The sequence below is a fragment of the Peromyscus maniculatus genome, chromosome 6 (genome assembly GCF_049852395.1).
Source record: "Peromyscus maniculatus bairdii isolate BWxNUB_F1_BW_parent chromosome 6, HU_Pman_BW_mat_3.1, whole genome shotgun sequence".
Classification (NCBI taxonomy): Eukaryota; Metazoa; Chordata; class Mammalia; order Rodentia; family Cricetidae; genus Peromyscus; species Peromyscus maniculatus.
The window spans coordinates 79,054,105-79,077,712 of record NC_134857.1 but is presented as its reverse complement, the minus strand read 5'-3'; the positions used below and the strand labels follow the sequence as shown (position 1 = coordinate 79,077,712).

At 43.8% G+C, this 23,608-nt stretch overlaps 1 protein-coding gene and 1 pseudogene across 2 annotated transcripts; one reads left to right on the top strand and one right to left on the bottom strand.

The window, feature by feature from the left end:
- The first annotated feature begins 7,661 nt into the window (after positions 1 to 7,661).
- LOC102916223 (3 beta-hydroxysteroid dehydrogenase/Delta 5-->4-isomerase type 4-like) lies at positions 7,662 to 9,150 on the top strand (annotated as a pseudogene).
- Positions 9,151 to 13,326: 4,176 nt separating this feature from the next.
- On the bottom strand, positions 13,327 to 22,573 carry LOC102915907 (3 beta-hydroxysteroid dehydrogenase/Delta 5-->4-isomerase type 1-like). 2 transcript variants are annotated; one of them, XM_042279595.2, is made up of 4 exons: positions 22,401 to 22,573; positions 18,948 to 19,143; positions 15,711 to 15,875; positions 13,327 to 14,508 (listed from the first exon to the last, which is right to left on the bottom strand). In XM_042279595.2, exons 2-4 carry the CDS (start codon positions 19,090 to 19,092, stop codon positions 13,697 to 13,699), a joined length of 1,122 nt encoding a protein of 373 aa, XP_042135529.2. In that variant the 5' UTR covers positions 19,093 to 19,143; positions 22,401 to 22,573; the 3' UTR covers positions 13,327 to 13,696. The 2 variants fall into 2 exon arrangements, with proteins under 2 accessions (XP_042135529.2, XP_042135530.2); XM_042279596.2 differs by lacking the exon at positions 22,401 to 22,573 and having other exon boundaries at positions 18,948 to 19,200.
- Between the last annotated feature and the right edge of the window lie 1,035 nt (positions 22,574 to 23,608).

The following is a 23,608-nucleotide window of genomic DNA, read 5'->3' as shown; positions in this document are numbered from 1 at the left end:
CAAACCCATCCTGACAAGTTACCTCAGAGTTGTTTTAGCCCGAAGGCCTTTTGAGTTCTTAAAGGAACAAACTTAGTCACTCACTGTAGGAGTCAGGGACTGAATATGTACAGTAGAATAAGAAGAGCAAGAAATGCTACCAGATAAGAGGAAGAGCCGTGGCCATCTGCAGCCAAACAAGGGTTGTGAAAACTGGACATGAGAAGAGGCACAGCAGTCTGCCTGGCATTAAAATTAAATAAGTAGATAGATTCTACCCTTTCAGAAGAGAAGAAGCTAGCAAGAGCCTGTTGTATTACAACAAGAATACACTGGCTTGCGTCTCATAAGGTTCTCTGAGGCAACAGACTGTAAATAGAACAGATCAAGATATGATCAATTAGTGTGTCCCAGTAGGCACTGGTTCCCTGGCATTGTCTAGGATGTGACCATGCAGGAGTTAAGGGGAATGTTTTGAAGTCTGTGTAAAGGTTAGGTGTAGTCTGTTGAGCCTGTGGGTGAATGACAGAGCTGTAATGGAGGATTTGGGGAATATCTGATAGAGTGATAGATTCTCTTTTACTCAGAGCCAGAAAAAAAATAGTTTTGACAGAGACTCTTGGAAAGAATCTTATGGCAGTCAAGAAAGAATTTGCCTGGAGTAATGGGGAACATAAATGTCACTGAGACCTTTTCCACCAGTACAATACTAAAAGCAGAAGGTCATTTAGTTGTCTGAAGTTCGCCTCTAAGGTCCCCTTTAAAGAGAAAGCATAAGTACTTAGTTGGTTTAGTAATCTGGTAGGGTTCTCTTGCAGCTTACTTTGGCCATTTTCTGGAAAGTAATGCTGACCCTGCACAGGTAAAACTCCTTAGTAACCCCATAACATTTCACAGCCATTGCATTAGTTAGTAACACCTAGCCTAGTAATGTCCTTTAAAAATGGCTGAGACCAGTCATTTAGATGACTCTCCTGTAGGTCTTTAGGTCCCCTGACTGAATGAGGTCAATCTGGGAACCTCAGTAAGGGGCTGGTAGCACTTGTTTCATAGTATCATATCTGTTTTGTGTTGGCATTCTTCTTTCATACTGGATGTTCAAAATCGAATAGGTGGCCAATAATTAACCTTTTAAATGCTAACTTAGCCAAAACTGGAATGTCGGGGTAAAGTGTCAGTTGTCAACTTCAGGGATGGGTCAAAGTCTTATTGACCTTGTGTGTGTGCGCCCTCATTAAAGCATGAGAGAACTTTTGTTCTGATGGTTCTCCTCTTCAGAGGGAATTCTGTTTAGTGTTCACCATCTAGGGTCTCCATGGCATACCTCATCAAAAGGAATGTTTAATCTGGAGCTGTCGAGTTTTAGAGGCACCTGACTTCCTCTGAGTTCTGACTGACTTCCAGGACTAAGACCCAAGCATTGGCATCCTTTTTCATCCGTATCCTTTAGACATCCACACTTAGACTGTAGAGGGAATTTGACAAATCTTTAAGTGGAGCTAAGAGTTTTTTTCTTATAACTTTTGTGTAAATTTACATAAAAATTAGATAGGAATTTATATTTTAAAAAAGTAATTTTTATTATGTTTCCTGGGTTTTGATGATAAGTATTCTTGACTATTGAGAATTTCATATATGTATACAGTGAGGCATGATCATATTCATCCCTCATGTACCCCCCTCAAATGCTCCCCAAGCACCCCTGTCACAACACTTCCCCTGAACTTTGTGTCATTTTTGGATAGTGTCCATGAATGAGTATGGAACTATCCACTAGAGCAGGAGACATCTACTGGTGGTCATGGTCATACATCCAAAATTCAGTCTCAGTCTGATAACCACCTCCTTGCTCATTAAAATATACCCAAAATGTGAAGGGGGGCAGATAGCAGCCAGCCCTCTTACACTCTCTTGAAATGCAGTGGCCCCTCCTCCCTGCTCTCTCCCAGTCTGCAGAAACACAGCTGTAGAACTCTGCTGGTCTCACTTGTGACCTTACAGCACTCTGCCTGGCTCCACCCTTAATCCTGAAAACAAGTAAAGCTCTGACCATCATTATTAAAATATTTCAGTTAGATTTATCCATAGCTAAAGATATGAAATGAGGTTTCATAGGACAAATGAAAATGCTCCTCAATGATTAATGGGGGCCCTTTACTACATGATGATTTAGCTTCATTTTAAGTTAATCAAATCTCTTTTCTTTTGCACCTTTTAAGTTTAGGCTGTCCTTAGTTGTAAGACAAGATGTTCTATTTAGCTCTGGAGTAGCTTCTCCCCTCCCCAAAGAAGCCTCCCTCACCTGGTTCTGACACAGGAGACACCTAATTATGATTGGTTTTAGTGTCAATTTGTCACAAAGGAGAATCACTCAACAAAGTGTCCTGTTGACCTTGTTTGATGTGGGAAGCCCCACCGTGAATATAGGCGGCAGCCTCTGGTAGTAACCCGGATAAAAACGTCCTGTCCAGGAAGATCATCTAGCCTGTTAATGGCTTTGCCAGTCACTGGCCCAGACACAGGCTTTCTTCCCTCAGCATCTGCCCAACAACACAGGGCTGCTGTGTCTCGGCTCTAATGTCCAAACTATCCATGCCTCTTGAACCTTAGAGCTTTCTCCATTGGTTTCATCTCCCCACTAAAAACATCTTGCATCTCTGCAAAATTTTCTTTGCTCTCTGAAGCTCAATCAAAGGATCAATAAATACTGATTAATAACATCAGATGCAGAAGTTGTTTCAATCTTCTATTTCCCTTCTGTGCTCAGGCAAGGCCATGCTCAGGTCAGATATGATCATGGATCTGAGGTGGATTGAGGAAAATCAGGACCAGATTAGGGATAGGAGACTCTTCCCTGACCACTTTTTTTTTTTTTTTTTTTTTAAATAGTTTTATTAGGAGTGTAAGCATGTTAGGGAAATCCAGTTCGGGGAGGCACAGGGCAGAACCTAACACTGCTGAGGTCCCCAGCAGGCCAAGTGGGGAACAAAAACTCTCTTGAGATAGCCAAGTGAAATTCTGCCACATTAGCTCAGGTGAGACTTGTGGCTGCTTCTGGTGAAGTGATGTCTACATAAAAGAAGAGTGCTCCAGCACCAGTGGATCCGAATCCCATGTAAGACTGTAGCCAGAATGAAGGAGGGGATGGGAGGAAGCAGATGGTGCACCACCCAGACAGTGTGAGGGGAGAACGGGACCCTAAGTTATGAACAAAAAGTCGACAGGGACAGCAGATGGATACTGGCTGAAGATACCACATCTAGGAAGCGTCTGTCATAAGATGGGTGGCCCTGTGCTTGAGAATTTGAGTCTAGTTTCCAGCAGGTCCTGAGCAATACTCCTCCCTGAGGTTCCTGAAGAGTCCATTTAGCTCTGACTTCCTTTAGAGCAGAAATGCCAATGTCTCACACCAGGTCCTGGGTCAAAATGGCTGAGAGGGAATGTCTTGACCGCCCTGTGACACAGTAGCTCTTGGTTTAGATGTGCACTGTCCTTTGATTTGCACTAGATGGCTAGATGACTGTATTTCATGTAACAGGGACTGACAGTGGGAATACCCAAGTTCCAGTTTCTCCAGGAGATTCCCCAGGGCCAGGGGAAGAGCTAGGAGGAGGCGTCCTCTAGTGGACATTCAGAGTTACAGTTTTTCTCACAGCTAAATCTACACTTGTCTGATGGTTTTTGTCCCAGGTTTCCTATAAAATTGCCAGTATGAGCACAGTGGATAGAGGCTAAGAAAGTTTCTCTCCCTAGGTCTAGACAGAACTATGAATAAACCCACTCCCCTCTACCAGCTAATGCCTCATAGTTTTCTCTTTCTGATGAACAGAGAAATTGGCCTCAGCTGTCCGACTCTGCACCAATTTTTTTACAAGCCAGATAATAGATAGTAGCTCTGGGTTAATACTCCTGGATTCCCAGGAGTTGGTGGGGTTGGAGGACAGAGAAATTGCCTCTTTCCAAGAATGGTGGTACTAACTGCCAATGAGGGATATTGGTCAAGAGAATGGGCTCCAGCTTGACCTTGTTTGAAAGGATGCTGTGCTACTGGGTCTGTGATTGGAAAGTTCTTGGTAAACTGTGGTTAGGAATGCTTCATTCTTCTCACTTACCTTTTCCAATTTCTAAGATTATGAAGAGTGCTTGCTTCTAAGAACCCCTTGAATAGGAAAGTGGCTTCTGTGCATTTGAACCCATTTTGTAAAGAGTGTTGGGTAAGATACATATGCATTTAGGATTGCTGTCACATGGGAGTCTCTTCTCCTCACACAACACAGGCACTAGACTCCAGACTCCATGCAGAAGCTCTCTCCTCCTGTGGGTTTAGGATTCCACACCTAGGGCTGAACACAGCACTGGCACCCTCTCCCTTGGGTGTGCAAAGCATGTGACTGAGAAATTTGAAATCTATGTTCTATAAATCTGTTAGTAATTCTCCAAGAAAGGATATGCTGAACAGAATCAGAGGCTTTGGGGCTTGTTCAAATGTGAGGTTTAGCCAAATCCTGCTCTGCTCTGTCCCTAGACCCTGGGAAGTGACAATCTGCCCTTACTATTTAAACAGCATGTCTGTTCTGAGCCTGCCTGAGCATTCTAAGTCTATGTGAATGCTCTTGTCCTTTTACTTTTTGTCTGAATCTATGAAGATTTGCACAATGAAGGCAAAACAATGTAGCTGTATCAGTTCTATTAGAGAGGAGACAAATGTACCCTCCAGCCCACTCTGTTAATGAGGGACAAGGCCCTTAACAGAAGTGTCAGGCATTTGACCCCAAGACATAAATCTGCCTCACAGAGAATCATAGCAGAACATATCCCATTTCTGGAGTGATAGGAACTCGAACAACTCCTCTGGGAGATGGATATAAGGGCCTGGTCACCTCATATCTTGAGCTATGCAACATCCACTTTAAAGTTAGGCTCTTCTGAAACATAGAAAAGAAGATGTCTGGCCCTCATTGACCTTCTGGGAAGGAACCTTCACTAAGCATCACACCTCAATAACCCACAATACTACCCCAGCATTAGCTCTTGCTTCAGCCACTGAAATCATTCTCCAATCAAATAAACTAAAACAAGGCATTCAGCAAAACTTCATCTACCTGTGGAATTCTGAAAACTAAAGAACTTGTGTAACTGCTATGGTTCCATTTTTGCATCAAATTGGGTTTTCCTTATGTATAGCCTACGTTGCCGTTCTAGTGTGTCTACTCTAAAAACAGTTGTGTAAATGTGTGTGTATAAGTATGTGAACATTATCATCATATTATGCCTTTCTCTACTGACTTTCCATTTGCACTTGTGTGTGTCTACTTGTGAACCACAGCAGGTATGTGTAGAAGCCAAAGGACAAGATGTGGAGTTAGTCCATCCAGGAACTGAACTCAGATTATCAGTCTTTGTGGCAGGAGCCTTTACCTGCTTAGCCATCTTACCAGCCCTTAAGCTGAAGTTGGAAACACAGTGCAGAGACTGTGTCTCTGGCTGATAGTCCCCACTCCATAGCTCTTTCTTCTGCTGCCTCTGAAAGAAGAAACTATTAGGGAAGGTTCTTATTTTAGCTCACTCTAGCTGACATGTTAACATTTAAGAGTTAATTCTCAGCACAGGCAATAAATTCTCAGACACATCTGAGTTCAAGGCCAGCCTGGTCTATAGAGGGAGTTCCAGACCATCCAGAGCTGTGACACAGAGAAACTCTGTTTCAAAAGAGAAAAAGAGATGGAGAGAGAGAGAGAGAGAGAGAGAGAGAGAGAGAGAGAGAGAAATAGGCACACAGAGATAGAAACCAAGCTAATTCTCAAAGGAGATTCAAGGGGGAAATGCATGAACTATTGCTGTTGTTTTAGCTTAGAGATTTACAAAAAGAGTAAACAATACCATTTTAAAGGAGGTAACAGGCTTGCAAGAACCTCTCTTCCCACCCTACTCCCTCCATTCTCTGGGGACTCCTGGATCCTTCCAGCAGATCCAGGTTTTCTCCTTCCTCCATCCATCTGTGTCTGAAGCTTATATGTAGAAAAGCTCTCTGCTTGGAATCCACACTGGACTCCAGTGGGAGACTTCCATGGTCCTTCATGCCCTCCATTACACTCTCTCATCCTCATCCCCAGACCTGTAACAACCTGCTTGTAGGAGCCTGTCCCTCAGTCCTACTTCCTTACCTGGGGACCATGCTAAACCTTGCAGCAGACCCAGCTTTCCTCTTCCTGTGGATCATCTCACTGCCCACCCCACCCCTGACACACTTCTAGCCTTTTCCCATCCCTTCCTGTCAACCCCCAATACCAAGAAACACTTTGTACCTGGGACCCCAATGTCTACATCTGGCAGGGACTCAGGGGAGTCACACTCTCCTTCCATTATGATCTCTCCACTCTCACCCTCAGATACATAACAACCTGCATACAAGTCCCCTCCCACCTCAGCTCCATTCACTGGAGACTCCAACTCTTGCTTCAGACCCAGGGTACCCCTAGCCCATTCAAGACAGTCTCTCCAGATTCTTCTTTGCCTTAGGTCAACCTACTTACAGAAGGCCCACTTTCTATCTTACCTCCAACTTCCTGGGGACCCCAACACTTGATGTAGACAGGATCCCCTTGGCTATTTCCTGGAACAACTCTTCAGCCTTTTTCCTAGCCTACCTCTATTCCTCTTTGCCACACACCAACCTGCAGAAGCATTGTCTACTCGGAAACCACAACCACAACACTCTCCTAAGATCAAGAGAGGGCAACAGAAACCAAACAACAGAGCACCCACACAACAAAGACCAGATGTCAACACCTAAAATCACCTCAATCATCACAAACCCAGAAGCCAGGACACCAGCATGGAAACACAAGGACTTCAAAGCAGCAATTCTGAATATGTGCAAGGACCTTTCAGAGGATATGGAAAAACTCTTAATGACGTCTATGAAAACACAAAGGAACAGTGAGGGACGTGATGAAAACAGTTCAAGACATGAAAGTCGACATGGAACGGCTAAAACAAACCCAACCTGAGATAAAACTGGAAATTGAAAGATAAGGAAGTCAAACTCAGACTGCAGAGTACACAACAGAGATGAGAGAATCTCTGGTGTTGCAGACAAGGCAGAAGAAATGGATACCTCTGACACAGAAAATGTTAAATCTCAGCACAGCTCAACAACCTTTACTGGGTCACTAGGGATGGTCCTTGTGACAATTTCTATAGCCCTCATTGGGTGAGAAAATTTCTGGTATTATAATGTCCTTCTCAGTGTGCCATTGCCTCTGTACAACTGAGTTTGGCACTTAACATCTGGAATCTCAGCTGTCCTTGTATGTGGCTGTATGTTTTTCTTAATTTGGAAATTGCTTCCCAATAATGAAATGAGAAATTGTCGTCTTTAAAACTGTATTGACAAATCATAAACTAAAAATACTCTGGTCTTTTCCAGAATCAAAGTTCTTGGTCAGAATTACACACACAGATATCACACACACACACACACACACACACACACACACACACACACACACACCACACGCAAGGATGCATGCACATGCACAAGCACACACACAGACAGAGACAGAGAGACACAGACAGAAACACAGACAGAGAGATCTCTATAAATGTTGAAATTCTAGAACCCTTGGCTCCCAGATACTAGATGTCCCTCCTGTCATTTTTATTGGTTATGTTCCCACACCATGGCCGTGCTGATCCAGGAACAGGAAAAAATATACCAGGGAACTGGGAGCAAGGTGGAAATGAACAGTAATCATGTGGACTTTTGGTATATATCCTTATACTAACAGTGTGTTGTCTGTGATTAGGTACCCAGAACCTGTTAGAGGCCTATTTCCAGGCTGGTATGCCAGTCTTCATCTACACCAACTCAGTTTATATTTCAGGGCCCAACTCCTACAAGGATATCATCCAGAATGGCTGTAAGGAAGAGAATCATGAAAGCACACTGCCTAATACCTACCCATATAGCAAAAAGATGGGCAAGAAAGCAGTACTGGCAGCCAATGGGTGCATCCTGAAAAATGATGGCATTTTGCATACTTGTGCCTTAAGGCCACATACATTTATGGGGAGGGAAGCACATTCCTTTCTGGCACAATTGTTAGGACCTTCAAAAGTAATGCCATTCTGGATGTTGCTGGCAAATTCTCCACAATCAACCCAGTATATATGGGTAATGTTACCTGGGAACACATTATGGTTTCCAGGGGCCTACAAGACCCCAAGAAGTCACCAAACATCCAATGACAGTTCTACTACATCTCAGATGATACCCCTCACCAAAGCTATGATGACTTATGTTGCCTCTGAAACAAGACTTGGGCCTTGCACCTTGATTCCAGTTGGAGCCTTCCTCTGCCTGTGGTATCCTGGCTTGCCTTCCTACTGGAAATTGTGATCTTCTTATTGCATCCAATCTACAACCACCGGTCTCCCTTTAACCGCCACTTGGTCACAATGACAAATAGTGTGTTCACCTTCTCCTACAAGAAGCTCAGCAAGATCTGGGCTATGAGCCCCCTGTCAGCTGGGAGGAAGCCAGACAGAAAACTTCACAGTGGATCGGGTCACTAGTAGAGCAGCACAAGGGGACACTGACCACTAAGACTCTGAGATGTGACCATGGCAGGGACATGGCCCTGGGTGCTGTCAGTTGGTAGTTGCCAGGTCCTCCAGAAGGGACAGAGGCATGACTCAGGTCCTGCCTCCTCCCTTTGACACACAGACCAACTTGGTGTCTTCCTCAAGTCACCAGATGCTTTGCCAGTCACTGGCCCAGATACAGGCTTTCTTCACCAGGACCTGCCCAGGGACATAGGGGCATCTGTGTCTCAGCTCCTAGTTCCAAACTCTCAGCACCTCTTGTACCTTAGAGGTCTCTTCACTGGTTTCATCTCCTCACTAAATGCATTTCTCATCTCTGGAAATTTCCCAATGCTTTATGAAGCTCAATCAAAGGATCAATAAATATTTGCTAATACATCATCTGCAGAAGGTATTTTTCTCTTCTGTTCCCTTCTGTGTCCCAGCAAGGTCATGCTAGGATCAGAAATAATCATGAATCTGAGGTGGATTGAGGCAAATCAGGGCCAGATTAGGGATAGGAGACTAAACATAGCCCATACTCCTTTGGGAGTGTACTAGATGACTAGATGATCATATTTTATGTAACAGGGACCCTGACAGAAGGAACACTGAAGTTAAACCTTTTCCAGGAGATTCCCTACGTGGGCCAGGAGGAGGCCTTCTTAGGAACATTCTCAGAGTTACAGTTTTTCTTGCAGCTAAATCTAGAAATGTCTGTTTGATGGTTTTATTACAGTTTTCCTATGAAATTGCTGGTATGAGAACAGTTGTTGTTCAAACCTTAGATGGTCCTTTGATTAAAAATAAATAAATAAATAAACCCAAAAAACCCAGAGCCAAATGTCAGGGTGAAAGCTAAAAGATCAGAGAAGCAGGACAGCCTGCCACTAGTTCTTACCTCTAAGAAATCCTCAGCCTAAAGAGAGTGAGTTCCTGTTTCCTCATGCTTCATATTTTTTTCTCTTCTTAGACATCACTTTCTGGGTATAAAGGCATGTGGGTGTCCTGTCCCAGTACTGGGATTAAAGGTGTGTAGCGCCACTGCCTGGCTCTGTTTCCAGTGTGGTCTTGAACTCACAGAGGTCCAGATGGATCTCTACCTCCCAAGTGATAGGATTAAGGGTGTGTGCCACCATTGCCTGACCTCTATGTCTAATCTAGGGGCTAGCTCTGTCCTCTGATTCTCTGCCATGTATATTAGGGTATACAATATATCATCTCAATAGTGGTATGGATAGAGGATAAGAAATTTTCTCTCCCTAGCTCTATACAGTACTATAAATAAACCCACTCCCCTTTAACAAGCTAATGCCTCATAGTTTTCTCATTCTAAAGCACAGAGAAATAGACCTCAGATCCCAGACTCCAGGACCATTTTTTTTAAATAAGCCTACATAGGAGAGAGTGGATTTGAGTTGATATTCTAGGATTTCCAGCAGTTTCTGGGTGGTGAGGGGTGGGGAGATTCCCTTATTCCAAGCATGATGGTACCAGCTACCTATGAGGGATATTGGTCAAGAGAATGGGCCATGGGCTCCAGCCTGACCTTATTTGTAAGGAAGCTGTGCTACTGGGTTTGTGATTGGAAAGTTCTTGGTAAACTGTTGTTAGGAATGCTTCATTCTTCTCACTTACCTTTCCCAGTTTCTAAAAATGTGAACGATATAATTTTTTTTTTACTGTTTTTTCTTTGGGAGGCCTGCCACACAGCTCCCAAATAATCACATGGAGACTTATTCTTACTTACGAATGGCTAACCTTAGTTTACCTTGTTTCTAGACAGCGTTAATTAACTTAAATGATCCCATCTACCTTTGACCTCAGGCTTTTCCTTTTCTATTCCTGTATGCCTTCCATCACTTCTTACTGCATGGCTTGCTGTGTCACTGGGTGGCTGGCCCCTGATGTCCTCTGGACCCCCTCACTTCCATCCTCCTTCCAACACACACTTCTAGCCTGTTCCCATTTCTTCCTATGAGCCCCCAATACCAAGAAGCACTTTCCCCCAGGGACACCAGTGGCTATTTTTCTTTCAGAGGCAGCAGAAGAAAGAGCTATGGAGTTGGGACTATCAATCAGAGGCACAGTCTCTGCATTCAATTTATAGTGTCAGCCTAAGTGCTGGTGAGATGGCTAGGCAGGTAAAGGCTCCTGCCACAAAAGACTGATCATCTGAGTTCAATCCTTGAACTAACTCCACACCTTGTCCTTTGGCCTCTACACACACCTGCTGTAGTTCAAACAGGCACACACAAGTGTGGATAGAAAGTAGATTAAGAAATGTATAATATAATGACAATGTTCATATACTTAAACACGCACATTTGTAAAAATATTTTTAGATTAGAAACAACAAGAACAGCAATTTGTACTATGCATAAGGAGAACGGAAATTGATGTAAAAATGGAAACTCGCAGGGACATAAGTCATTTACTTTTCAGAATTCTACAGGTAGATGAAGTTTTGTTGAATGCCTTGTTTATTTGATTAGAGGACGATTTCAGTGGCTGAAGCAAGAGTTAATGCTGGGGTAGTGTTGTGGGTCATTGAGGTGTGATGCTTAGTGAAGGTTCCTTCCCAGAAGGTCACCGAGGGCCAGGCATCTTCTTTTCCATGTTTCAGAAGGGCCCTAATCTAAAGTGGATGTGGCATAGCACAAGATATGGGGTGACCAAGCTCTTATGTCTGTCTCCCAGAGGAGCTGTTGGAGTTCCTTCCACTCTAGAAATAGGATATGTTCTTCTGCTATGATTCTCTGTGAGGCAGATGTATGTCTTGGGGTCAGATGCCTGACACTTCTGATAGGGCCTTGTCCCTCATTAGCAGAGTGGGCTGGAGGGCACATTTGTTGCCTCTCTAACAGAACTGATGTAGCTACAGTGTTCTTTCACTCATGGGATCAGGGTTCACAGATCCAGACAAGAAGTAACAGGACTAGAGCATTCATATAGACTTAGAATGCCCAGGTAGGCTCAAAACAGACATGCTGTTTAAAAAGTGAGTGCAGGCTGTCACCTCCCAGAGGCTCTAGGGACAGAGCAGAACAGAGCAGTGTAGCTGTTGTTGTTGTTGTTGTTTACTCTTTGACTGTTTTGAGGACCATACCACCCAGCTCCCAAATAAATTCTCAGAGGCTTTTTCTTTATTATAAATGCCTGGCCTTAACTTGGCTTGTTTCTAGCCAGCTTTTCTTAACTTAAATTATCCCATCTATCTTTTTCCTCTGTGCTTTTACCTTTCTGTATTTCTGTGTATCTTTCATGACTTTTTACTCCATGGCTTATTGGGAAGCTGGGTGGCTGGGCTGTGAATGCACTACTACTGCTTTTCTTGTTTCTTCTATCTTCTTCCAGATTTCTCCTTCTCGTTTATTCTCTCTGTTGCCCAGCCTATACTTTCTCCTGCCTTGTTATTAGCCCATCAGCTCTTTATTGCAGAAATCAGGTGTTTTAGGCAGGCTAAGTAAAAGAGTGTCAAAGAGTTAAACAAACACAACACATCGTTCCATCATTAAACAAATGTTCCATAACATAAACAAACGCAACACATCTGAAAATAATATTTCACCACAGAGCTGTGTTTGGCTAATGCTCTCACTTAAACATTCCTCAAAGCCACTGTTTTCTGTTTGTCATATCCTTTCTCAGGGAATTACTAACAGATTTGTAGAACACAAACGTCAGAATCCTAAGTGAGATTCCTTATACACCCAAGGGAGAGAGTGCCAGTGCTGTGTTCAGCTCCAGGTGTGGAATCTTAAACCCACAGGAGGAGAGAGCTTCTGCATGGAGTCTGGAGTCTGGTGCCTGTGTTGCTTTAGGTGTGGGGAGAAGAGACTCCCACGTGACAGCAATCCTAAATGCATATGTATCTTACCCAACACTCTTTACAAAATGGGTTCAAATGCACAGGAGCCACTTTCCTATTCAAGGGGTTCTTAGAAGCAAGCACTCTTCATAATCTTAGAAACTAGAAAAGGAAAGTAAGAAGAATGAAGCATTTCTAACCACAGTTTACCAAGAACTTTCTAATCACAAACCCAGTTGCACAGCTTCCTTACAAAATAGGTCAGGCTAGAGCCCATTGCTTATTCTCTTGACCAAAATCCCTCACAGGCAGTTGGTACCACCATGCTTGAAAAGGGGGAATCTTCTAATCTCCAACTCCACGAACTGCTGGGAATCCAGGAGTATTAACCCAAAGCTACTATCTATTGTCTGGCTTGTAAAAAACTGGTGCACAGAGTCAGACATCTGAGGCCAATCTCTCTGTTCATCAGAAAGAGAAAACTATGAGGCATTAGCTGGTAAAGGGAAGTGGGTTTATTCATAGTTCCATCTAGAGCTAGGGAGAAAAACTTCCTTAGCCTCTCTCTACCCACTGTGCTCATACTGGCAATTTTATAGGAAACCTGGAACAAAAACCATCAAACAGACAAGTGTAGATTTAGCTGTGAGAAAAACTGTAACTCTGAATGTCCACTAGAGGACACCTCCTCCTAGCTCTTCCCCTGGCCCTGGGAAATCTCCTGGAGAAACTAGAACTTTGGTATTCCCACTGTCAGTCCCTATTACATAAAACACAGTCATCTAGTCATCTAGTGCATGTCAAAGGACAGTAGCCAGGGATGAGTCTCCTATCCCTAATTTGGATGCTGATTTTCCTCAATCCACCTCAGATCCATGATCATTTCTGCACCCAGCATGGCCTTGCCTGGTCACAGAAGGGAAATAGAAGACTAAAACAACTTCTGCAGATGATGTATTAATCAGTATTTATTGATCCTTTGATTGAGCTTCAGAGAGCAATGGGAAATTTTCAGAGATGAGAAATGCATTTAGTGAGGAGATGAAACCAGTGAAGAGACCTCTAAGGTACAAGAGGTGCTGAGAGTTTGGAACTAGGAGCCAAGACACAGCAGCCCTGTGCTGCTGGGCAGGTGCAGAGGGAAGAAAGCTTGTGTCAGGGCCAGTGACTGGCAAAGCATCTGGAGACTTGAGGAAGACACCAAGTTGGTCTGTGTGTCAAAGGGAGGCAGCAGGACCTGGGTTGTGCCTCTGTCCCTTCTGGAGGACCTGACAACTACTAACTGACAGCACCCAGGGCCATGTCCCTGCCATGGTCACATCACTGAGTCTTTGTGTTCAGTGTCCCCTTGTGTTGCTCCACTAGTGACCCGATCCACTGTGAAGTTTTCTGTCTGGCTTCCTCCCAGCTGACAGGTGGCTCATAGCCCAGATCTCGCTGAGCTTTCTTGTAGGAGAAGGTGAACACACTATTTGACAGTGTGACCAAGTGGCGGTTAAATGGAGGCCGGAAGTTGTAGATTGGACGCAGCAGGAAGCTCACAGTTTCCAGCAGGAAGGCAAGCCAGTAGAGCAGGGGCAGAGGAAGGCTCCAACTGGAATCAAGATGGAAGCCCCAGTCCTTGCTCACAGCGAAGTTTAAATCATCATAGCTTTGGTGAGGGGTGTCATCTGAGATGTAGTAGAACTGACCTTGGATACTTGGTGACTTCTTGGGGTCTCGTAGGGCTCTGGCAGCCAGAATGTGTGCCCAGGCTGCATTGCCTACATACACTGGGTTGGCTATAGAGAATTTTCCAGTAACACCCAGAATACCATTATTTTTGAGGGCCCTGACCATTTCGACAGAAATGAATGGACTTTTATCCCCATAGATATACATAGGCCTTAAGGCACAAGTATGCAAAATGCCACCATTTTTTAGGCTGTACCCATTGGCTGCCAGCACTGCCTTCTCAGCCATCTTTTTACTATACGGATAGGGGTCAAGCCATATAGTTTCACGTTGTTCTTCCTCATGGCCATTCAGGACAATCTCTTTGTAGGAGTTGGGCCCTGCAACATCAACTGAGCTGGTGTAGATGAAAGCTGGCACACTAGCTTGGACACAGGCTTCCAACAGGTTCTGGGTACCTAATCACAGAGAATACACCATCAGGAGATAGATAATTAAGGGGGTTCACCATGTACACAGCTTCATGATTATTTTCATCTTCTTTCTAACAGAGCAACCTTTACAGATCAGTGCACATTTCCTGTTCTCTGAACTCACAGTTACCTTGCTATGATCTGGGGACAACGGATAGTTCTAGAGAGCAAAAATCTCTAGGCTCTTGTGTTCACAGCCCTGTGTGTGTTTGCATACATGAATGTGTGGAACTGGATGTCCTTTACTGTCCAAAGCCCCTAAGGCTTATTGTTTATCCATTTTGAATGTGACCAAGAAATAATTATAATTTTGTGCATATAAATTCATGCATGTGTTTCAGATGTACAAAAGGAGATCATATTCTTTTTAACTAATTAAAACTATTTTAACAAGAATAGCTCTTTTTAACTAAGAATTGTTCAAGAATTAACATCATCCAAGCTCAAATCCAGTTGTATACAGGTGATAATATGTTACACAGACATTTCATAGCTACAAGTTTTTTTTTGTCATTTGATGAGAATAAAACTGTACAAGGACAACTAGTCTGAGTCAGGGAACAAATGATTACTGGCTTTGGAGAGAAGTGGAGACACAACTGTTTTCCTGGGTGCATACACAATGGTAAAGCACTCTTGGTTCCATCTATGACTTTGTTGACTTAGTTGTACAAAGTAGAGGGGATAAATATTCTTTCCAGTTTACATCTTAGATCCTAGCACTGACTCACCCCATCTGTTCCTCTTGGAATATAACTAAAAGGGACTGTGTGTTCCCTGCTGGGAATTCCTGCCATGGCAGACCATTGTCAGGTTGGAAGCTCTTTCAGAACTAACAGCATGCAGAGCAGGTACCTGCAAGGGCTTGTCTATGTCTGACCAAAAGGAGGAAATTGTGGATGGTTGTCACGTGCCTGGAGTTTAAATCCAGTCTTTTGGGCAGGGACAACCACAGAAGAGCTTTCCTTGAATTTGGAGTGACATAGATGTGACCTCACATCCTAGGCCACATACTTTCTCCCTTCTGGCCTTTAGCCATGTAATAGCCCTAAAATCTTCAGGCTGGGTCTTGTGAGCACAGCATTAGAATCAGAGCATGGCAGGTCTTGTGTGGTGAGAGAATCCCTTCCTGATCTGTGTTGACATTTTCAACCTTGCAACATTCACCTTCTGTCCAGATACTGTACCTTTAAAATTAATATCCAGGATGGTCTGTCTGGGAAGAACACCCACGACATCAATGACAGCAGCAGTGTGGATGACAACAGAGATACCCTGGCAGGCTCTCCTCAGGTACTGGGCATCCAGAATGTCTCCCTCCAGCATTGTCACTTTGGTCTTTGTCTGTAGGTCTGTGGAACACAAGACAGGTCACTGGGAAGCTTATCTGCGGGCTGGGATGTTTCCTGTATACAGGTGTCAGTTACCTAGGTCATCAAGAGTTGTCATAGTGGGGGAAATGTTAGACAGGAGGCCTGGTATAAGGAAGGAAGATGCATTCTTTCCCACTGCAGAAAACAAATCAGTTTAGGAAGCAATCAAATGTGCCTGGGGCATGAAACTTGTTCAGGGGAGTGTTGGGAAGTTGATTCATTATTCAAAGAGACTCAGGAGGTAATGGTGGTGGCTGGGTAGAAGTGAGATCAGCAATTGGAATGTCTGTTTCAGGATTATGATGAGGAAGACCCTGTTTCCAGCAGTGGGATCAGAGAGAGAAGCCACATGGGTATGAATCAGAGCCTGATATTTACTGGTCTGTGCTGAACTACAAAGGAAGAATTAACATGGTACCCCTTGCTGGGCTGAAATGACTCAGGGAGAGTGAAGGCACTAACAATAAAAATAGGATGGACTCACATATGTAGGCATTAGACCATCATCTCCAAGATATTATCAAAAAACCAGATGTCTATGCGGTAATTGAGGTTCTCCAGGGACTCCCTTACAGCCATCTACCCCAAGGCAGTAGGTACAATGACAGTATCTTTGGGTTCCTCTGAAACCCGAAAATAGTGCCGCCTGTTATTTTGTCATTCAACTCACAAAATGACCATGTCCCACATTCGGTTGTCCCCAGTACCCTACATTTGCTTTGGCTTCTTAATTCTCACCCAGCTTTGGAGTTTCCTTCCTTCCTACCCACACTTCATAGAGCCTGGTCCTCTAGGCCCTAATTAGTAGATGAGCTTAGTGGGTTTCCAGAAATCTGTGGACACAGTTATGGCTACACTGACTGAGGGGTTTCCAGAAATCTGTGGACACAGTTATGGCTACACTGACTGAGGACGCCTCCCTTGACCTGTCTCTACCTGTGCTACTAGCCTATTCTCTGGAGTTGCTTGCAATCAATTTTTCAGAGGCAGATTGAAGTCATTCTACTCAACTGAAATTATCAATGAGGCTGAGGAAACATCTCTAGGGACACAAATAGAATGGCTTCCCACTTATTCTCTTCTAAGTGTGTCCTATCCATGCCCCTCCTCTCCTCATGTAATTGCAGGAAAGTCCTGAAGTAGAGGGAGGCAAACAAGGTACTGCTCACAGGGAAGCAGGTACCTGTGTGAGGGTTGAATTCATGGATTATGATCCTATCTGCCCATTTTGTCCTTCTTCTCCTTTGCTATTGATTTAAACACACTGGTTCAGGGATGTCGCTATCAACAGACAAGATGAATCCAGACATATACTGTAGTCGACTCTAATCCATGAGCTATTTGGGAACCCAGAGATTGCAGGAGAGGCCTCTTAGAGTGTTTCCTGGTAGAGCCATAGCTGCACCCTTATCTAGGATACCTGATTGTGACAAATATTGGCAAAGGAATATGGTGGAGTGTTGCCGTCATATGAACAGTGTCAGAAAGAGACCCAGGGAAGCTCCTAATCGCACTGAATATGAGGAATATAAAGGCTATAGAAAGACTTCTGGGGTTCCCATTCAGTTTGTTTATTTTAGCGGTGTTATTTGGGTAAGCCATTTATCCTCTGCACCTATTTATCTACAGAAATAGAGAGTGGACACACTAACTACGCTCCAGGAATGTTAAACAGAGCTAATGATTGGTCACCACAGTGTGTACCACAGAGCCTGGCACAGAAAGCACATTTATCTTTGTGCAGGGCCCTCTCTAGCTCTACCCCTGACAGTACTTACTATGGTGCTATTCCTCCAGTTCAAGCCCTGCTATTTGCAAGTTTTGCTGAGACATCAGGATTCTAAAGAATAGAATTGGCTTTTGCTAATATTAAGTTTCTAGAAGCAGCACTCAGGATAATAGAGGAGGAACTTGACATTTGAAGAAGTTGGAAACAGAGACAGAGTAGAAGGGGAGTGTTGTCTCAAGGGCCATGGAGGGTCCTGTGTGCAGGGCAGATCCCTAGGTAGAGTGCATTTACCCCTGAAGCCCAGGAGAGGGCAAAGAGCTAGCTTAAGTCACATACAGACAATGGGAAACACTGAAGACTCTGCGGCCAAGAGTTAGTTGGCCCCTAAACAAAATAATGGAGTTTAAGTGAGGGAACCTCTGGCTTGATCTGTGATCCTCATTAATTGGATGCTGCTGTTATAGTCATCATTCTTTTCCCATCTCAAAGTCCTTGCTGTCCAGGTGAGTGATCTTTCCTCCATGTCCTGCAAAGTTCTTATAATGACCTGGAGGTTGAATAGGCAGTAAAAAATATCCCATGAAAACAGCTGGTCCAGTTATAACTGAGATAACAAATTGCTGAAGTAATTATGGCCTGCCCCAGTGAATACAGCAATATTATTCCTAGTGATGATAAACTCCAGTGGGGAATGGAGAGAAATATGCAAGAACAGTCCAGGTGAGGGACGGACAGTCCTGCTCATACTAGCATTGTGTTGGTCCCTTGGTGTGACCTCATGCATTTGCTCAGAAATTCACTTTCTCAATCTTATTCTCTATCTGTTTTTCCTGTCTGTCTATCACTTTCTTACTCTGTCTCTGCAAATTTCTCTCCCCTTTTTATTTTTTTTACTTCTTTTATTTGACATCTACTCAAAATGTTAAATAAAGGACATTAAAAGATGGAAAAAAAACCACCTCCCTCTGCCCCCACCCTGCCCGCACAGAACAAAACAACTAGAACAGTAGCATTTAGGACAGAGGGAGCTAGTACTGAACCCACTAACTTAATGAACTTTATGGCTATATCCAGCAATTGGCAAGTCCACATTAAAGAGCTCCAGGAAAGGGAGAAAAAACTCCTCAGTCCAAACACAGCCTCTCCCATCTTTACAGTGTCTTTTATGCTGTGTGGTCTCTTTCCTCCTGATGAATGTAGACATGGAGCCATGTTATGACTGCAAGTGTCCTTATTTACTTAACAGGACAAAAGCCCCCCCTGCATCCAGTTAATTGTTATGTTGAATTGGAATGCTATGCCAAATCCTCAAGTTTACTTACTGAAGAATTCCTCCCTGGCTTCCGGTCTGAAGACCTTGTCCAGGACTCTGACCTCCTCCAGATCCTTCTCCTGCACCAGCAAGTGGACAATCCTTTGCCCCAGGAATCCTCCTGCCCCTGTCACCAGGCAGCTCCACCCAGGCATGGTCAACTCAGGCAGCAGATCCAGTGAGAGCAGGGGTAATGTAGGGTGAATCTGGAGATGGTTAGAAAGAGAGAGCCAGGGATTACTCAAGCTTAATTTCCCCCACCAACCTGTCATAACACAGATCGTAAGGCATGGCACAATTTCTCAGTGTTGAAATACATTGATAGTGCTGTTAGACCCACAGGGTTTCTTTTCCCCAAGATTTCTCCTTTACCCAGATACCTGTTGCCAGCCCAGGCGATTTCACCTGTGCTTCAGAAACTTACTGCACACGATGAAGTTACATGAGCAGTTCATGAAACTCAGAAAAATGTTTACTTATTGGCTACAAAAGGTGAGGCACAAAGGAAGGGTCCAGATGTCTTGTGCCCTTGAGGTATATACCTCCAGAAAATTCTATAGGTTCATTGTCCTAGAAACACAGTGAACCTGTTATTAGGCAAATATTTTGGAGATGCATTTATGGGAATATTTGAACCATGTACAATTTTAGTGAAATGTGATAGGACACAAGTTTATCTAAGTGCCATCAGATGGGATAGGTGATCCAGTAAGTCCCGTTTTTTTTAATTTCTCTGCATTCCTTCCTTGAGTTTGCGGGGCAGAAGTCTTTTGGAATAGCAATGCTCTGTCAATCAGCCACAGGCCATTTTGGAGTGAGATTTGAATCATGTACCATAGAGAAAAAGCACATTTAAATGATAACATTCATATCCACAGCCTGTTTTATTTTTAGACTAATATCGAAATCCCTCATGCCAAACAGATATATAACTCAAGAATCCACTATATCAATGGAATTCCGTTCCACCCTTATTAGCAAGAACTGTGCTTTATACTGTCTGAATAGGTCTTTTAAGGCAAGAGTCAGATACCACACTTGCTTTTTGATCACATCAGGTTACAAAGCAAGATAACACTTTTGGCAAGCCTACACTTCCATCTTCTCAGGCATCTGGTATAATTGGGCTATGAAATAATATTGTGTCTTCCTCTAGTCTCGCTGGAGGTGTACACGTAATGCATGATTCCCTTTAAGTTAGAGCCCAGTTATTCCCGTCTGATCTCTCAGGAACTCCTCCTTTTCTCCCAACTCATCAACACTCAAACATTTTCATGTTTGAAAGGGGCATTAGGTGAGGCCACTGTCCCATATAGGCTGCATGCAGCAAGCCTAGCGTACTAAGTAACCACTCACCCACACAGTAGTAGGGTTGGCTACATCTTGTAGAAGTAGTGGGCTGTCCTGACCACTAGCCAATATAGCAGCATTCACTGTTAACCCCATCACCACCCACCCGCAGACCCCCAGGAGGTCTGACAGAAGTTTCCATGGGCAATGTCCCTAGCATAGCACCTTCAGTTACTTGAATCCGGGTCCTCAGACCAGAGTCTTGGTGCATTGGGAGGTGATCTTTGAAGAGATGTGAGAAGCAAAATGTTACACAGTCACACACATTTACACACACACACACACAGTCCTCTGGCTTGCATGGCTACTGTTTTACACATCAGGCTGGAGAAAGATTTCTTTATTAGATTCACTTTCTGCTTTCACAGAAGCAGATAAAAGAGATAAGAACTTGAAGAAAAGGTTTGGTAAAAGACCGCTCTTCTGTGAACTTTGTCGTTATCCCTTCATCTTTTCTACTTGGCTTCCACTAAGACTTCAGCAGCACATTTTGGTCTAAGAGGACCTCATCAGGGAGGGCTGCTCACCTAGAGACCACACTCATCTCAACCAACATAAAGAAAAAGTGATTCAGCTTATCACATAATGCCGGTTTAAACACTTCAAGTGTGAAACCTTATCGGCTCTTATATTTTAATGTTTTGGTGCCAAGTTAATGAATGACCTGTGTGCCTTTTATCCACCCACTAGTCTGCTCCCCCACTGGGGGATAACCTAGTGTTAATTTTTGCCAGGTACAGCCTGCCTTCTCTGGCCTTGGGTCCTGTATGAATCCTGGTGTGTTGGCCACTGAGCAGCTTTTTTTGTTCTTCTTAACTGGCTACTCTCACAACCCATTTGGATTACACAAATGAAAGAATTCCTTCACATTATGCTTTCCGGCTTCCACCATTTCTTGCTATTCCCTTTCCCTTTAATGGAATATTTTTGGTGACCAAGAGACAGAAAGATTTTCCCTGTAGTTCTTGTGTAATTTTCCTTGGAGGCGCTGCTGATGGTGGAAGCCTGAGGCCAAACACATGGAGCTCTGAGCTCCATCTAGCATCAGTGTGACCCACTGTTCTTGGTCTATTACTTTCATGTCGGGCATCCTCTGCCTCAGTCTGACCCTACACTGTCTGTTAACAATGGCCAAGCAATGGAATGTTTCACCCCTTTCTTATGAGTTTGTGTGTTTCTGGGCACACAGAGGCACAATTCTCCAGGTGTTGTAGCCATCTCTAAGTTGCAGGGATAATTTCTAATAAATGAGTGTGAGATGGGACCTACAGGAAGAGAAAGGGGAATGAAAAAAGCTGTCTATAACCATGTGCTTCCCAGGCACCTCTCCGGACATAATATCTATATATTTGTCCCCTCTAATATATTGAATTTTCTCTGATACATTGATATTGTATATCCACAAATGAGGAGGTCAACTATCCATGACAGTGAGCAGTCATTTTCTAAGAGTCACTTTGTGACCTTAAGCACGAAGGACCTCCTTGGGCAACACTGAAGAAGCCAGACTGAGACAGTGATCAGGATGCTCCCATCTTTACAAGCATTGCTTAATCATGTTTGCCTGTGGCTCCCATGGCAGCTATTTCTCTGTTTACCATAAGCCTACAGCAGAACCATGAAGACAGACTTGGGGTCACTGACCACCTCTGTCTGCCTTTGTATTTCCTGGAGCCACGTTGAAGAGATTCTCCCCACACCTCTGCTTTAGCAATCCCTTGTTTCTTTGATTTGTATGTTAGGATGGCTGCTCCAGTCTAGATGTTTAACTTAGAAGTTCTGGTTACAAAATTCAGGGATGGTGGAATATGCCCTTCCCAATAGCATGCTTGGCAGTTAGTAGTAGTATAGTACAGGCAGATAGCTGGTGTGTTTTAGTCAGCGGTCTATAGAGGAACAGAACCAAAAGGATGTATATCTATCTATCTATCTATCTATCTTCTGTCTGCCTGTCTATATCTCAGGATTTATTAAATCAGCTTTAAAGTTGTAAGAATAGCTAAATTACACCTCAGAAACTAGTGGTAACTTAGTCCTTGAGGCTAAATGCCTCTACAGTTGGAATATTCCCACAATAAGTGTTCCTCACTGTGGGGAGACAAATTGTACTTACTCAGTGGGTTAGTGGTCACAAGTTGGCACTGGAAGTGTAGGAGGTTTCTGAGTCCCAGCTGGTCCCTTTCCACGCTGCAAGCTTGGAAAATCTGGTTTCTTCTATCTGCAAAGGAGCAGGCAGCAGCACCACAAACCAACTCCAATGCAAGAGGGAACCAAAGCCAGCAACAGGCTAGATCTTCCTGGACAGGACGTTTTTATCTGGGCTGCTACCAGAGGCTGCCTCCCACTTTCAGGGTGGGGCTTCCCACATCAATCAAGGTCAACAGGACACTTTGTTGAGTGATTCTCCTCTGTGACAAATTGACACTAAACCTAATCATAATTAGGTGTCTCCTGTGTCAAAACCAGGTGAATGAGGCATTTTTTTTTTTTTGGTGGGGGGAAGGCTACTCCTGAGCTTAAACAGAACATCCTGTCCTACACCTAAGGACCAGTCTAAACTTAAAAGAGGAGAGATATGATTAACTTAAAATGAAGCTAAAACATCTTGTAGGAGGGTGTCCCCATAAATATATGGGGAGAGTTTTCATTTGTCCTATGACATCTCACTTCATATCTTTAGTTATAGATAAATCTAACTGTGAAATATTTTTTAATACTGATGTTCAGAGCTTTTTTTGTTTTCAGGGTTAAGGTGGAGGCAAGCAGAGCGCTGCAAAGGTCATAAGTGAGACCTGCAGAGGGCTACAGCTGTGTTTCTGCTGGCTGGGAGACAGCAGGGAGGAGGGGCCGCTGGGTTTCAAGAGAGTGTAAGAGGGCTGGTTGCTATTTTAGGCTGCCCCCTTTTACGTGGTCCTAGCTTTGCTTCTCCTAAGGTCCTCTGAGGCAACAGGCTGCAAATTGAACAGATCTAGATATGATCAATTAGTGTGTCCCAGCAGGCATGGGTTCCCTGTGCATTGTCTAGGGTGTGACCAAGCAGGAGTTAAGGGGAATGTTTGAAGTCTGTGTAAAGGGTAGGCTTAGTCTATTGTGCCCTTGGGTGAATGACAGAGCTGTGATGGAGGGTTTGGGGAATATCTGATAAAGTGATAGACTCATTTACTCAGAGCCAGAAAAAAAATAGTTTTGACAGAGCCTTCTGGAAAGAATTTTAAGGCAGTCAAGAAAGAATTTGCCTGGAGTAAGTGGGAGCATATATGTCACCGAGACCCTTTCCACCAGGACAATTTTAAAAGCAGAAGCTCTGTGTCACAGATTTTT

What these genes read in the sequence shown, in the direction of transcription:
- LOC102915907 (XM_042279595.2), bottom strand. Translation starts at nt 19,092, where the DNA reads ATGCCTGGGTGGAGCTGCCTGGTGACAGGGGCAGGAGGATTCCTGGGG. An exon ending in AGCCAGGGAGGAATTCTTCA is followed by an intron (nt 15,876 to 18,947) that starts GTAAGTAAACTT and finishes TGTGTTCCACAG; the next exon opens with ACCTACAGACAAAGACCAAA. An exon ending in CCTGGATATTAATTTTAAAG is followed by an intron (nt 14,509 to 15,710) that starts GTACAGTATCTG and finishes CTCTGTGATTAG; the next exon opens with GTACCCAGAACCTGTTGGAA.